The sequence below is a fragment of the Gossypium arboreum genome, chromosome 3, assembly GCF_025698485.1.
Source record: "Gossypium arboreum isolate Shixiya-1 chromosome 3, ASM2569848v2, whole genome shotgun sequence".
NCBI lineage: Eukaryota > Viridiplantae > Streptophyta > Magnoliopsida > Malvales > Malvaceae > Gossypium > Gossypium arboreum.
The window spans coordinates 137,408,835-137,426,017 of record NC_069072.1 but is presented as its reverse complement, the minus strand read 5'-3'; the positions used below and the strand labels follow the sequence as shown (position 1 = coordinate 137,426,017).

The 17,183-nt window shown below is 29.3% G+C and overlaps 2 protein-coding genes across 2 annotated transcripts; one reads left to right on the top strand and one right to left on the bottom strand.

Moving 5' to 3' along the window:
• The first annotated feature begins 7,655 nt into the window (after positions 1-7,655).
• Positions 7,656-9,071, top strand: LOC108475590 (probable purine permease 4). Its single transcript, XM_017777573.2, has one exon. It carries the CDS (start codon positions 7,740-7,742, stop codon positions 8,895-8,897), a length of 1,158 nt encoding a protein of 385 aa, XP_017633062.1. The 5' UTR covers positions 7,656-7,739; the 3' UTR covers positions 8,898-9,071.
• A 4,874-nt stretch (positions 9,072-13,945) lies between these two features.
• LOC108475387 (wall-associated receptor kinase-like 8) lies at positions 13,946-17,183 on the bottom strand. Its single transcript, XM_053026354.1, has 3 exons — positions 16,447-17,183; positions 15,592-16,352; positions 13,946-15,240 (listed from the first exon to the last, which is right to left on the bottom strand). Exons 1-3 carry the CDS (start codon positions 17,105-17,107, stop codon positions 14,038-14,040), a joined length of 2,625 nt encoding a protein of 874 aa, XP_052882314.1. The 5' UTR covers positions 17,108-17,183; the 3' UTR covers positions 13,946-14,037.

Below are 17,183 nucleotides of genomic sequence, written 5' to 3'. Positions count from 1 at the left end.
AGTCATTTGGGGTGGTTTAACAATCCTTCAATAGTCTCTGATTAGCAGCTAACAGTATGCCAGATTGGCTATACACATCCATAACAATACTATTTTCACCAAATTTGGCTCCTTCACTTCCAGCTTAACTGGGGTTTCAAATGCACAACATCATCCTTGGATGGATAAAAAGAGTGTAATCAAACACTCGAAAAAAATCACATAACAAAACATCAACTGAAACTGGCTAAATTGATAGCCAATCCACTGCCTCATATCATAATCCATTGCTTCAGTTTAGTTGCTTAGGGATTGGGATCTTGTTTCTTGTTGATTTGGTTGGTGATTTGTAGTTGTTTCTTTGTAGTCAATGGCGGATTTCTATGACTAAATTTTAGGGGTCTAGTAAAAATTTTTATATTTGAAGTTTTGTTTGAGTTTAATTAAGAAATGGGCTCGTTTTCTATACTAAACTTTAAACTCAATTATTCATATTAAGCGAGAAATTTAATTTGAAAGTTTTCAAAACTATAGTAATTTGAGAGTAAATGTGTCTCAAAACTACATTGCGAGTCTAATCTATACTAAATAATAATAAAAGTAGGGTTAAAGTGTAAATTTGTCATCATATTATAAGTAAATATTGAAATTTTCCATTATATTTTGAAACTACGATTAAATTTACCATTCAACTCTTATGTGATTTAATTTTATCACTAAACTTAGAATTTTATTAAAATTTGTCACCAACTTTAATATTTTAATTAAACTTTATCTCTCAATATTAATTTTGATGATTTAAAAACATAATTTTCTTTCAAATATTCTATTTTAATATTTAACAATAATTTAATTTATAAATATTAAAATTAATAAACTAAATTAGAATTTCTATTTAATGAGATTAAAACTTGAAAAATAAAAATACATACATCATAAAAGAAAAAAAAGGGCCAATAAAAAATATAAAATAAACATTTTTATTTAATTTTAATATTAAAGTAAAATATGTATTATTAAATTTTGTCTTCAAATTATTTTAAATTAAAATTTAATAGAAAATTTTAATTTTTTTATTTTAGTGGCAAAAATCAATCAAATAAAAGTAAAGCCACAAAATTTAATATAGAGTTAAAGTATAATGGTAAAATCATTTCTAGTTTATAAAAATAATAACAAATATCAATGAAAGTGAAATATAGTGGAAATTTTAATTTCCACTTGAAGTACAGTGACAAAATTACATACTAATCCATAAAAGTATAAAGTTCGCATGCATATATCTAGAATGTATTTGGAATTTATTTTATATTGAAAATAGAGGCAAAATTAGGGGCTGATAGAGGCCTCGATCATTTCTAAAATAGAATTTTTTTATTTAAGCTCTTTAAAATTTTTAAAATAGTAATGATAAAATTATACTTTAACTCCTAAAAATATAAAAATTTGATTTAATTATTTAAAAATTATAAAGATATAAACTATTAAAATGATAAAATTACATTTTACTATTATAAAATTATAATTTAATTTTAACCTTCTTAAAAAATTTCTAATTTCACATCTTATTGAAGATATATGATAATAAATTTGCATCATATGGTTTCTCTCACCGATGATTTTGTACTTCTACAATAAAATTTATTGAAAATTGATCTGATCTATAATTCATGGCAGTTGCTTCCCATTTTCCCTCAAAATTTAAACCCTAAATTCAAGGCTTGTTCTGGAAATTTATAAAGCCGAATTAAGTTGCTAGTGAACATTTGTTCAAATATTGATTTTCAATTAAATTTCATGAAGCAATTCATTGAATCTCGATGAAAAGATAATACTTCTAATCTATGAAAATTACTTACATTTGATTCTTCAATTTTAGCCATGAAAATTACATTGACTTGCTAAAAATTACTCAATTCATTTTCGCAATTTAAGAAATATTTTTAGTAGATGATCCATTATACATATTCAATTCGATTCAAAAATAAAATAATTTTCGACCATCTTTAGAGAAATATTCACTACTTATAAATTAGTTCATCACGAACTCGATAGATGATAAATGATACAATAAGTTCATCTAAATGATAAATTAAAGTAATAATATACATCTATGTATAATTATATCAAATATATTTCACTCATAACCCATTTCTAATCTTTAAATTAATGAAAAATACGTTTAAACATACGTGAGTAATAAAAGGCTCCATATATATTATTACTCTTTATTTCATTTAGAAGTATTACTATTTTATGGAGCATCAAAATTGGAATCATGTCATACTTTCTCTCAAATTATTTTTACTAAAATTCTTAAAACTTAAAATTCAAACATGATTATGTGTAAATGTTATCAAAACTAATGTTTATATTTTTTTATAATTAAAAATAGTTTTAAAACTTATCCTTGTTTGATTTGAGTTCTCTGGGTCAAGCATTTAGCTCGACTCCTAATGTAGGTTGTAGTCATATCGCTTCCATTAACTTTTCCTTAATTGTTTAATATATAGCTTCAATTATTGTTCTCAACTATAATTTCCACAGGTGAACATTTGAATGATTGTGATAGTTTCTTTTCCCATAAAAATTATCTTACCTAAAGTTAAATTTAATTTACCTTGATTTGACTTAATTTAAGCGTAATTGTTTATAATTATTATGATAACATGTTTGGATAAACATTATAGTTAATAGGTCTTACTAAATTGAAGGTAATTAAGAGAAATTTTGTTATGGACCATTCCCACCATATTATTCATGATCCATTTCTAATTATTTAATGATATTTTAATAATTTATTCTATGTCATTGACACATAATTACCTGAACTTCGAACTCTAAGCCTTAAATACTAAACCCTAAACCTCAAACCTAAACCATAGACCCCAAATTTGAACCCTAAGTTCAAGGTTTGAGGTTCTATATTTATGGTTTGGGGTTTATAGTTTTAGATTCGAGGTTTTGGATTCAAAGTTTAGGGTTCTAGAGATTTAGGGTTTAGGATAAAAAAGTACTAAAATTAAGTGTCAATGACATAAAAAAGTTTATTGAAATGTCATTAATAATTGGAAAGGGACCATGGATGATGTGGTTGGAAGGATTCATAAAATAATTTCTCGGTAATTAGAGTGCTCCAATTACAAACAATTACACTTAAATTTTATTTCATTATGACTTTCCAAACACATTTGTACGTGATTTAAGTTTAAAATGTTATTTTTATATTGTAATAATAGTATTTAATTTTTTTTGTGAATTACAATAATAAGGCAAAGCCTGAACAACAAATACTGCTAGCGCAACTTGAGCCTGAGCCATACTTAGGGCAGTGAACACCTTGACCATTAGGCCATCAAATGGGATTCATAATATTTAATTTTATGATATATATTTTACTTTTAAAATATTATTATATATTATTTTAATAAATCGTAATAATCTAAAATTTTTATAGAAAGGAGATAATTTCTCATACTTTGAGTTACTAAATAATTAATTAAATTATTAACTAAATTAAATAGTATTTATTATAAATAATTTATAAAAATTTAACTAAATTACATAGTATTTATTATTAATTATTTGTATTTGACTAATGATTAATTGGTAATGACAATGAGTACATGCTTAATATTATAAAATAACTCAACAGATATGGAATAACATAGGAATCAGATAAAATTTCATAGGTGTTAATTTTTCTTGCTAATAGTAATCGTATTGTAAAATACTTTCTTGGACTAACATTTTAGATACTATTATTTGATTTTAAGTCATGTTACTTATTTAGAGAATTTTTCTTCTAGTATTATTGATAATTTTCTATAATAATTGATATTCTTTTAAAAGATTAAAATTGTGTAGTTGTGTTATTATAATTTATACTACCAAACATGATATAGAGAATTACGATACAATTGCACTCTATCGGCCAAACACATTTAAAGAAGTAACATTCCTTATAATTATAAGAGGGTATAATTACTATCCCATAATTATATTTTCATCCAAATACTCTATGATATTTGAATAAATCCATCCTCGACTAGCATAAACTATGAATACCCTAATCATCGAACCAACACACGAGATTGAATATAACAACAATTATTAAACACTGAGAATATGAATGATGGTGACCCATTTCTACCCATTTGTTAATTTAATTAAAAACCTTCCATGAATAATATAATCTAATTATGATCACTGCCAACTCTCTTCACTCTAATTAGCCCTTTAGACTCTCATGATGATTATCATTATGGCATTAATTATTACATTAATATAAATATAAACAAAATTATGTATGCAATTAAAGACATTATTGCACTTGTTTTGTTTTTATTGTTGAAAGGGAGATTTGAAAGGGTAGATACCATTAAATAATTACTCGAAGTTTAAGTTAAAGTGCATGTATTTATGATTCTTTAAATTACATTTCAATGAATTGGATATTTTTACTAAAAATAATAAAAATATTTAACTTAAAATTTTAATTACTAATAATTATTATTTCCACTGTTTTTCTCTAAATATAGTTAGTAATTATAAATTATTAATATATTTCCATATTTATATAAGTGACTAAATCATTTCCAATTTCATTATTGATTTGTTGAATATTTTATTTTCCTTTCTTGGTACAATGAAAGTTGTAATATGAAAATAGAGGAATGGGCAGAAAATACTGAAATTAAAATTTTAGATTTGTTGAATACTATTAAATAATTTTAAAAAAATAGAGGAATGGATTACAAATTTTAACACTTTATAAGTATTATTTTTTGTGTTTAAAACTATTAAATTTAATCATAAGTTTATTTTATGGCAAGTTCTTATCTTGAACCAATATCTTTCTATATTTAATGCCAATTTTACTTTGGGGTGACTGTTTGGCTAGCGAGAAAATTACATACTAATGAAATGGGACCACGCTAGAGTTTTTCTCGACAGTGATTTTAACATCTGATACTATAAAGACAAATTTTGATTACATGATGTAGAAAAGTAAATAAATATATAAACATATTAAAATTTTATAATTATTAGATTCATGTATATTGACTGTGCGTAAAAATTATGTAATAAATATATTTATTAAAATTGACGTAAAATTAATTAATACTTTAATAAAAATGGTAAAATTAATTAATTTCAAATCTCATTATGGTTAAATTTTTTATTGATTTATTATATAAAAGATAAAATTACTATCATAAAAATATAACTATCATTATGGTTGATTTGTGACACCTCTCTAAACATGATTAAAGGTGGTTCCCCTAAAATGAAAAAATTTTCATTTAGGCCCTTTTATAATTGATAAGATTTTAAATTAGTAATGGTACAGTTGCACATTAACTCCTTCCAAATGATAAAAATTTAATTTAATTCTATCTTTTTAAAAAAAAATTTTGACTTCATCCATGAACATGATGTTTAAAAAAAAAAACACTTCAAAGTCAATAACAATCTTTTGTCATTGAACCAATGATTTGTTGACATATTTTCAAGAATTTTATTCATCTATTTTTCTTATTTGAAAATTAAAGTTGGTATACTAATGAAATGCAAATTAAAAATTAAATTAAATGAATTTTTAAGTAAAAATATTATGAAAGCTCATGTATTAGGAGATGGATTGTATTTTGCCACCTTTATTTAAAAATAAGTAAATTAGTTCCTATATATTAAATTAAAAATTAAACCAGTCCTTCTATTAAAAATTGACCCTTATACGTTAGCATGACGTATACGTGACATGTTACGTATCATTGTCTGGTTATTCCATTAATCACACTCATTTTTAAAAATACAAAATGGAAAAAATTTTAAACAAAAATGATCAATATACTCATTGAACTAACGAACATGAATTAATTTATTAAATTTTTAAATAAAGTGAACAAAATATAATTTAGCTTACACAAATCTCCATTTACCAAATTTTTATAAACATAAAAGAAGTGAGGTTAAGATGTAACCTAACCCGAGTATGAAGTTGACCAGTTTGAACAGTTCCAATCACCAAATAAGAAACTGTCATTTCTCTTCCTTTTTTGGTAGACTCAGATTCTTGTTTTTGTCAGTAAATGTTGTTGTCATATTTTTGCTCTTAGTATTATTTTTATTTTTATTTACCATATTATTATTTATTACGTAAAAGGTCTATAAGATCAATATGCGTAGTTTTCGAGTCATATCATGTACGGTTATCATATTTAATTTTTAGATCAATTAATCTAATTTATTGGTTTTAGTTTAAATTATATCAATTCTTAATCCATTTGTACGATAAACTATTTATAATGTAGAAATGTAATATTTGTAATTATGGATTTCTATGCTTTTTGTTACCCTACTAATCATTCCTCAGTAGACACACATTCGTTCCCTGGGTCGCATCTCCTTCAAATGGTGTTCTTCCCATCGCCATTATCAACCATGAGCAACACCACTTCAGGTTCCACCCATGCTATCAATGAACCATACCAAAAATCCCTAACAAGCAAGCGTTACCTCCCTTCAAGTTTCTTTTTGACAAAGTTCTTGTCTTGAACCAATTTTTTTCTATATTTAATGACAATTTTACTTTGGGGGTTACTGTTTGGTTAGCAGGAAAATTACATACTAATGAAATAGTGTAACACGATATTCTTTTCAAAGTTCGTAATTATTTATTTTAATAACATTGTTTTTAATGTTTAAACTCGAACATTCTATTTAAAAATTTGATATGGCTTACTATTGCATGTTGATTCTCAACAACGGTTAAAGATGTGAGGTTGAGATGTAACCTAACCTGAGCATGAAGTTGACCAGCTTGAACAGTTTCAATTGCCAAAAAGTAACTGCCATTTCTCTTCCTTTTTGATCGACTCAGATTCTTTGTTTTTGTCAGTAAATGTTAAAAGCATGATTTACTGCCTTTTCAGTTTTGACCCCATAAATCCCTTCTTCTTTTTATTAATTTTTTTCACCTTTTCATGTTATTTCGGTTTCTTTTTTCTCTCATCTTGCTTTGCGAAATTATTTATTTATTTAATAAATAAATAAGGTAAATTAATTATTTTATCAAAATTTTATTCATTTCTACTGTTAAAAGCAGGCATGGTGACATAATAATCTCATGAATATTTTATTATGATATATAGAGATCAATTTTAATAATAAAATGAATAAAATTTTTATTAAAACTAATTTACTTTTTAATCTAATGTAGAAGTACTAATTTACTTATTGTTTGATTAAAGGAGACAAAAATATTTTTATTATAAGAGTTTCTATAGTTCTTTTATTATTTTTATCTTAGTATCCTATAATTATATTAAGTTGTAATTAAATTTAGAGTAAAGATGAATTAAATTTTTAAAGAGAATGTAGGAGGCGAAGATGTTAAATTTTAAATATATACTTATTTCTTGAATCGTGCTTTCATCATATGTAATTATATTAATTCTCAATTTATTTGTAAAATAATTTTTTGATATTTATAATTATTCCGACATATATTTATATGGTAAAAATCATGAAATAGTGTTATATTGGTATTTAAATTATCGAATCCAATCACTTAAAACCACTTGTCAACCGGGTTTTAGATGCTTTTGTTACCCCCCCGGTAATCAACCATCAATCGTCCCTCGGTTTCATCTCCTTTAAATGGTGTTCTTATCCATACAAACACCATTGCTTCTCCACCCAAAAAAAAAAAAAAAAACCCAATTCTTTGACTGTTACCATTGCCATTATCAACCATGAGCAACACCACCCAAACTATCAATGAACAAGACCAAAAATCAGTTACAAACAAGCGTTACCTCCCTCTTTTATTGCTCAACTATTGCTTCCTCTTTATAGGTTCTTTATCTTCAAGCTTACTCTCAAAGTACTATTTCAACCATAAAGGTTCAAGCCGATGGGTTTCAACTTGGGTTCAATCAGCTGGTTTTCCTCTACTTATAATCCCCATTGTTGTCCCTTACTATCTCTTTAAATCCACTCAAAGAAAACCCTTTACTGGTTTCACCCCTAAAATCTTAGCCTTGTCTATTTTCATTGGTTTCATGTTAGGCGTAAACAACCTTTTGTTTTCATGGGGTAACTCATATCTCCCTGTATCAACATCATCTCTCCTTTTATCATCACAATTAGTGTTCAATCTCATCTTATCTGTAATCATTGTGAAACAGAAGATCACTTTCATGAACTTAAACTGTGTTATCTTGTTAACACTATCTTCAGTTTTATTAGCTTTGGAATCTAGCAATGACCAACCCCATGATGTAACTAAAACCAAGTACTTCATAGGGTATTTAGCCACCATTGGTGCTGGTTTGCTTTTTGCTTTGTATCTTCCCATTATAGAGATGGTGTATAAGAAAGTTTACTGTTATGCTATGGTGATGGAAATGCAGATGGTGATGGAGGTTGCAGCGACCGTGTTGGCGAGTATTGGGATGGTGTTTGACGGTGGGTTTACGGAGATGAAGAGAGAAGGGTATCAAGTGTTTGATAAAGGCGAGAAGGTGTATTGGGCCACGGTGGTTTCCAACGTGGTGAGTTGGCAACTTTGTTTCATGGGTACGGCGGGGATGGTGTTCTTGACGTGTTCATTGACGGGTGGGATTTGCATGACGGCGTTGTTGATGATGAATGTGGTGGGTGGGGTGGTGGTTTATAAGGAGGAGTTTGGTGGGGTTAAGGTTGTTTCCACCGTGATGTGTGGGTGGGGGTTTTGTTCTTATGTTTATGGGATGTATGTTAAGAATAAGATGATGAAGGATCGTGATGATGATGATGGTGGTGGTGGTCATGATTCTGATGATAAGAATGTTGGTTCTTATAATCCAATTGAGATGACTCAAATTGTAAATTCTTCTTCTTCTTCGCCTCTTCATCACCTCGGGGTTTGAAAATATATTTACCCTTTTGATTAGGAGTATATATTGAAATATATGTTTATATTTCTCTCCATTCTTGATGTTTTGCTTGGGTGGTTTTAACAACAAAACTTTTTGATTTGATTCTAATTATTGAGAGTTGTGTTCTTTAAAGAGTTATTTTATTGAATATTAAATTATTCTGAATGAGTATCATAATCGGTAATATATCGACGGATATAAATTTAATTATTTATAAAAAATGTGAACACTCAATCAATAAACCACAATTTGGGTTCATTATATATATATATATTAATTTAACTTTTTATGCTCAATTCATCTTAAATTTTAAAAGCTTCACTTTCTTACTTTTAAAAAATAAATTAAATTCTTTTACAAAAATATCCTTAATTAATTCCTTTCGCATTAAAAGTGCCTCAATTAAGTCATTTGATTAACATTTTCTATTATTGACGATTAATATGTAGTTAACCATTCTATGTTGATGTGGTGGTTCACGTCAACAATAGTTGTTGATGTGTGGCATTGTCACATTAACCAAAAAATTAAAATATTAAAAATTTAAAATATAAAAATAATTACAAAAATTTTAAAATTATGGAAAAACTAAAGTAAAAGATAAAGAAAAACTTTAAAATTTATTAAAATTGAATAAATATTAAAAATAAATAAAATCATTTAAAAACTTAAAATTGTAAAAATTCAAAAAGTATTAAAAATTTTAAAAGTATAAAAATCAAAACAAATTTTAAAAATTATTAAAAGTAGTAAAAACACTTATAAAGAATTATTACCAAAATCTATAAACCTAAAAAGGAAAAACAGATGTGTTGCAAACTAAAATGAGCTGGAATTCCATAAAAGTTCAAAAAAAAATCTAAATTGCCCGTTATAGGTTCCAACCCATGGTTACATAATTAAAAATATTGTAATCTATTGAATGAGTTTTAATTCGAATATCATGAGTATTGTTGTTAATGTAAGAGAATATGGGTTCAAGTGCACTGAAAAACATTATCCACCTATTTATGGATAGTTGAGACAATGAATAATTCTAGGCATTGTTAATTATAATTTTTTAGCTTCATCAATGAGTAATTCTAGACAATAATTGACCATTAATCACCATGTTAGCACATTGATTGTCAACCATGAAAATCGATAGCCAAAGGACTTAATTGATGTGTCTTAAACATTTGGAAATTTAATCGAGTACGCTTTCCACAAAAAGGCTTGACTTTTTTGAAAAAGTAAAAGGATTTCTTTTTAAAAAATATTATGTTGTATGTAAATATTTTAATTTAATGTCCATAATAAGTTGTTGGTAAAGAAATTTATAATACCTTAACTATTATTAGATTAGGTTATAATACTTTAACTATTATTAGATTATGTTATACCCATGACGTGCATGAAAAGTTATGTAAAACATATATTTATTAAAATTTATGTAAGAACCGATAAAAGTATTGTAGAAGTTTCTATATTAAGAGTCCGATTATATTTTGTCTCTATTTAAAAATAATAAATTAATCCCTATACATTAAGTTTAAAGAGTAAATTAATCGTTTTTATTAAATTTTTATTCATTTATAGGGTAAAAATTTGGGGAAAGACTTGTGATTACCGAAAGGCTTGTTGCTAATTATAGCTGGTTCAGTGTATTTGTGTCTCTCGTGTTATGGCTGCTACATTGATGTATTGTTTTGAAGGGCTTCATGTTTGGCTACGGTGACGTCATTCCCTTTTTCTTTTTGGCACTTATCGACAGGGTGGCTTTGTATCATGGGTTCTGTTCTTCATGTGTTTCATGCGTCCAACTAGAAAACTATATAATTTCATGAGCTAACAACCCATTTGAAGAAGTGTGGATGAATTTTAACTTGATTTATATTAATATTGTTGTCAGTGTAGTAAGATGTCGGTTCGAGTGCGTTGAAACGTATTATCTCCTATTTAAGGACCGAAGAAGGGCTATAGATAATATTAGGATTTTATTAAAACTTATTTGAAAAAGTGTGGTGGATGCCGAAATTAATAAAAATAAATTTGTTGCTCCATGATCATAGAAAGAATGGATTTATTATTAGGTATAAATTTTTTATTTAATTTTTAATCTTTTTAGTTTTTGAATTGTATTTTTGTCAAATTATCTTAAAATTGATGAAAAATTAAGGTTTGTTAATTTCGTGACATACATGTGGGTTATCATGTGGATGACATATCAGCATTTAATGAATTTTTGAAATTTAGAAAATATTTAAAAATGTTGACATGTCGTTAACAAAGTTAAAAATATTAATTTTTTATATATTTAAGAGTGATTTGATTAAAAATACAAGTTTAATGGCTAAAAAATAAAAAATAAAATAAAATAGAGAACTAAAAATATTTTTATAAAATTGGAGGAAAAAAGTTCATTATTCCTTATTATTATCCAAGGGTGACACCATGAAAGCTTCCACCATGAGAAAAAATTCTGCCAAATAGGGTATTTCATCAAAATCAACACTAAATACATACGATAAAAGTAAAGCCATTAAATTCTTATTTATGTGCCTTTGTATCACACAATTAATTTAAAATATTTGAAATCCAAATAATTCTCTTAGGAATTAATGAAATAATTAGTAGAAAAGAAACAACAATAAAGAAATAATGAAAAAAAAAGAAGGTTGAATTTTGATGGATGAATTGATATAACATCAAGATATACAACACATGAACAACCAATGATATGAACTATTAATCCATAAACAGTAAAATAAATGAAAAGAGTTATCTATCAAATCAGATGTTTGCTCTTGGTGAAGAGTTTTCCAACTTCAAGCTGGTCCAAAAAGTGCTAAGATTTTTTTCTGAGAGATTTGTCATCAAAGTCATAGTCATAGAAGAGTTCAAAGATCTTGAAACACTAAGGATTGATGAATAAATAGGATCATTACAGTTTTTTCTAATGAACCTAGATGAAGTTAAATGAAGTGCAAACCAAAGGTGAAAGGTGTATTGCTCTACAAGTGGTAGGTGAAGTGCCCACTTCCTACTCCGCTACGATTGAGGAACTCCAAGAACAAATAACTTTGCTCACTTGTAACTTCAAAAAAGCTTTCAAGAAGGATTCTAAAAGATTTAAGAAGACGGAGGCCACCAGAAGCAATCCCAAGACTATATCCAAAGGTGTGGTTATCAAGGAAGAGACCGAGAAAGGAAAAAAAAAAAAAAAAGAAAAAAAAGAAAAAAAGAAAGGAAACCAGTGTCATGAATGTGAAACACATCCAAGATTACACATTGAAGAAAAAGAAGCTGTTATGTGTAACCTGAAGTGATGAGGATTCCACTAGCAACTTTGAGTCTGATGAAGATTATCTTAGCAACTATGTGGCATTCACAACAAATGTTACTATAGGATCAGATGACGGTGATACTAAGATTGAATATGAAGGAGACTCTAGAGAGGAGTTTTTGAAACCAAACTGGTGCTCAAAAAGTTTAATTCTAGTAGTGAAAAACTAGATAAGATACTTGTTACTAGATGGAGAGACACATGAAAAGGAGGGCTCGACTATGTGGATAAAGGGAAACTTGCTATGAATAGTCCTACAATGTTTGTGAAGGAAACAAATTGTATGGATCTAGGTGAATGCTCCTCCAAACCTGTGTTGATCCAGATTGTTAAGAACGCAACCACTAAACATAGAGTAATATGCCACTTGTGGAGTACCCGAACATATCAGACTCAATACTTCAAAATGTTTACATTATCTGAGATGGAAGAATGCAATTGTATTAAATGAATGATTGATTGAGCGGGTCGTTCTTGCTACTATTGTGACACTTGGATCTAACCAAATTTTTGAGTCGGTTTGGGGTGTTATAATTTTGGTATTAGAGTCAAGTTTTGATCCGAAAATTTGGTTTTGGATTTCGTGCTAGACAAATATAAGTTCGGTTAAAAATTTTCGAATAAACTATTTTTGAAATTTTAGTTAAAAAGGTAAAATTAGATTTTTAATATTTGTCTGAGCCATGGACTTATTTGATTTTTTAGTTTAATTTTGAGACTATATTAAAATTTGCTTTTGTTTTCATGATTAAATTGAGATTAACCTTTTTTTTATTTTTTAAAATGTATTTTTATACAATACTTAGAATGTTAATGGTGCGTGTTATATATTATTATTATCCCTCTTATTATTATTTGATTGTTGCCTAAAAATAATGTTTTTACCCTCCAATTTATCTCATTGAAATTTAGGTAAGTATTCTTTAAAGTCAACATTATTCCTTAAACATAAATATTTTTGGGAGGGATAACTACAAACCCCAAACACGGACTATAGAACGGACATGAAAATTATCAAAAAAAAAAATCCCTTCTTTACAAAAATTTCTACTCCAAATACAATTCTCCTTCTTACTATCTTCTATTCCCCTACGTCAGGCACCATCTCCTTGTTTTCCTTTACCGTTGTTGAAGCCGCTCTTGCCATCCAAAGTAACTAACCGATCAATCCCATAATCGTTCAAATTCCTTGCTTGCCAATTAACTTTTTAATCTTTCCGTCCAATTGCTCTGCCAATTGCCACTAATTCCATTCCAATTCACTGCTGTTAAGTGCCGGTCATCCCTCGAATTTGCTCCTTTTTACTGCAATTTCATCCATATTTACCGTACCAATCCATCCAAAAATCAACTACTTGCCGTTCTTTAAAGCCGCTGACATGCTCCTTGAAAGCCATTGTGGTGCCTTCAATTTTTGTTTCCATCTCCTTTAAAAAATTTGATGCTTTCCATATTGTGGTTGTCTTTAATTTAAAGCTGCTGCTGTTTTTGATTAGTTCAAACCCCAATTTGTTGTTGCTTACTTGAATCGTGTTACAAGATGTAGCTTTGCTTCATTGCTAAGAGGTTAGTATTAATAAGGCTAGCTCCATATATTAATTATTTAGTCGAACGATGTTATGGTCAGTTTACATATATTAAAACATACTTACTTATGTGGATACTGGTTACAAGAAAAAAAAAGAAAAAAGTATGGAATGGAAGTTTAAAAATCGCGATTATTCAATATCGAATTGAGTAAAACAAAGCTGTACAACATATGAACAAACCAGGCCAAGATAATTGACTAAATGATGAAAAAAGGGTTTATATATTGTCTATAATTACCATTGTTGAACAAGAAGAAATACCCCAAGGATCTGTCACGTCGTCATTTATTTCATAATCTTCTTCATCGTCACTTTGTTCTTGAAGAACATTGGTTTCATCTGATGTTCGAATCCGTTCCAGTTCCATTGCAACTTGTTTCATTGTCGGTCTTTTGTTTCTGTTGATGTTCAAGCATCTTTTTGCCAGCCATGAAACTGCTATAACCTCTTCTCTGGGACCTTCATTCATTACTTGTGGATCAAGTATATCAAATAAAGAATTCTCCTTCATTGAATGCAAGAAAAATGTTACTAAGCTTCCTCTTTGTTCTTCCGATTGACTCGAAGAGATGGGTTTTTGTCCTGTTAAAAGTTCAACAAGAACAACTCCAAAACTGTATACATCGCTCTTCTCTGTGTATTGATTTGATCGGAAATATTCGGGATCCAAGTATCCCAAAGTTCCATGAACTCGAGTGGTCACATGAGTTTGCTCGATTGCAACTGATCTTGAAATTCCGAAATCCGATACTTTTGCTCTGTATTTATCGTCCAAAAGTATGTTGCTAGATTTGATGTCTCGATGATAAATCGGGACAGAAGCAGCTGAATGCAAGTAAAACAAAGCATTCGCGATTTCAGTTGAGATTCGTAATCGCATTTCCCATGTCAATGGGAACTCTTCGTTTGGCTTGTGTATGAGATCAGATAGTGTTCCATTTGGGATGAACTCGTACACCAACAAAGGAACATTTGTCTCTAAGCAACAACCTAACAGTTTAACCACGTTTCTATGGTTGATTTGTGATAAAATTATCACCTCATTGATGAATTGTTCAAGCTTCATTTCTTCTAATACCTTCTTTTCCACCAACTTGGACCTTTTAATTGCCACAATGCTTCCATCCGTCAACATTCCTTTATAAACAATTCCTTGACCGCCTCGACCGAGAATTCGATTCTCATTGTAGTAATCTGTTGCCTTTTCCAACTCCTTGGAAGAAAACAACTTTATTTTCTCAACATTACCTTCGTTGCTGGACAATTGCTGTTGCAACAGTAATCCTCCATTCCTCTTGAAGTATTTCTGCTTCAACTTGATATCGTTTCTTCTTTCGAGTGCTTTGAACAAACGCCATATACAGAGCAAAGCAAATATAGTCCCAATACTAGTGCTGCAACCTATAGATAGGCACAAGATCTAATAAATGCATCAACCAAATTTGGAAATCAAAATTCAATATGTTCAGTACTCACCTATAATGATTATCAAATTCTGGGTCCTTCGGGCCAATGTTGATGAATTAGTTTGTATGAGCTTGCACCTATATTCCTCATCTGAGTATTCATATCCTCTGGGGCATGTTAATGAACAATAGTTGCCAGGAGCATTCAAACAAAGCATATTACAATACCTACGCTTAGAATTCTCACATTTGCCTGGTTCTATCAATATTTCAAGAAATAAACAAAATAAAGTTATTTCCATATAAAAATATGTTATGTAAGAATTCTAGAGCAAATATATTATTCTTAAAATACCTTCGCAAACGTCAACTGAATATGCGCTGGAATACTCACTCTCGCTGCAAACGCATAAAAGTTCACGGCTCAACCATGACCAACAATAATGTCCTTCCGAGTTACAAAAGGTCTTTTGACCGTCTTTCAACTTGCAAGGCGCAGGCAATGGTTTGCCCCATTGTAATGATGTAGCGACATGCCTTTTGGTGTGTGGGACGGTTAATAATCCATCATTATCCAACGAATCCATATCGAACACAAAAGCCGATCCGCATGATCGGTTGCCATCGTAACTACGATACTTCTTTGTCAAGCTTGCGGCAAAGATGTCAAGACGTGGTGGAATTGACGTGATGCATATATCATTGGTACTTAAATTAGCATTGCTGTTGCAACTGGGTTGCAAGCAACCACCAATAGGATCATCGGTTTGATTGTGATATATTGTAGCGAAATTGCCACATCCTACCGACCCAAATCCGTTGAAGATATCTGAGAAGTAGAAAGGCGTGTTAGCTAGGTTGACACTAACTCCTTTTTTACGGTCGTCTTGATGATTATTGCAGTTAGAATAAGTTATTGAATTGTTGATGATGACTCTTCCTTCGGAAAATTTAACAGCGACCAATTCCAGATTGATGCTACTAATGAAAGGCTTTAATCCATCAATGGTTTCTTCACAACTTACTCTGAACGCATCATTCATGTAACACCTGTCTTCTATTCCAAATGGGTATAACATATCAATATTCCCACATTTTTCTGTACAACCAGATTTCCGAAGAGGAACTGAAGAACAAGAAAAATAGCCATGTTTAGTGATTCCATTTCATAAAACGAGATAAAAAAATTTGAAAGATCATAGTTCTAAGTGAGTAATGACCTTTCAATTTGGGATCGAAGGTTTTCCACTCCAGAGTTGCAGGAACATGCGTCGAATCGATGTTTATGTCACGAGGAAATGTGAAATGTCCGAAATTACCGACGTAGAACATAAAAGCAGATGTGCAGGCATTCCTGCCGTTGCTTTCATTAGTAAATGGGCTCATTTTTGCAGTATAAGAAGTTAAATTTTCAGAAACTGTGGCATAACAGCCCTGAAATTCAGTCACGTCGCCACATCTCGGTTGCAGGCAGCCACCGATGGGGTCAGTTCTATTACTAAAAACGGTGGCCGAATGACCGCAACCTATTGAACCGAACAAGTTATTTCCTGAGAAGAAAAACGGACTGTCTGTTAAGTCCACATCGCCGCTTCCGTTGTCACCTTTACTCGGACAATTGGAATAAATAACCGGGTTATTGACGATCACGTCTCGTGACGTAAACGAACCGAGTATCTCCATATTGATACGGCTGATGTAAGGCTTTTCTCCATTTTCGCAGGTTACTTGGAACGAGGGATCGGTATAGCATTCGGGTTTTATTCCAAATGGGAAAGGAATAGTAACATTCCCACATTTTTCAACACACTTGCCTTCTTCTTCTTGCAGTGATGGCCATACCAGTAGGGTGAAGTAAAACAACAACCGAAGAACACCCATTGTTTCTTGATTTATTTGGGACTTAATGAACAATTATGTGGCCATTGAATACGTCCATAAATAGCCAAGCAAAAAT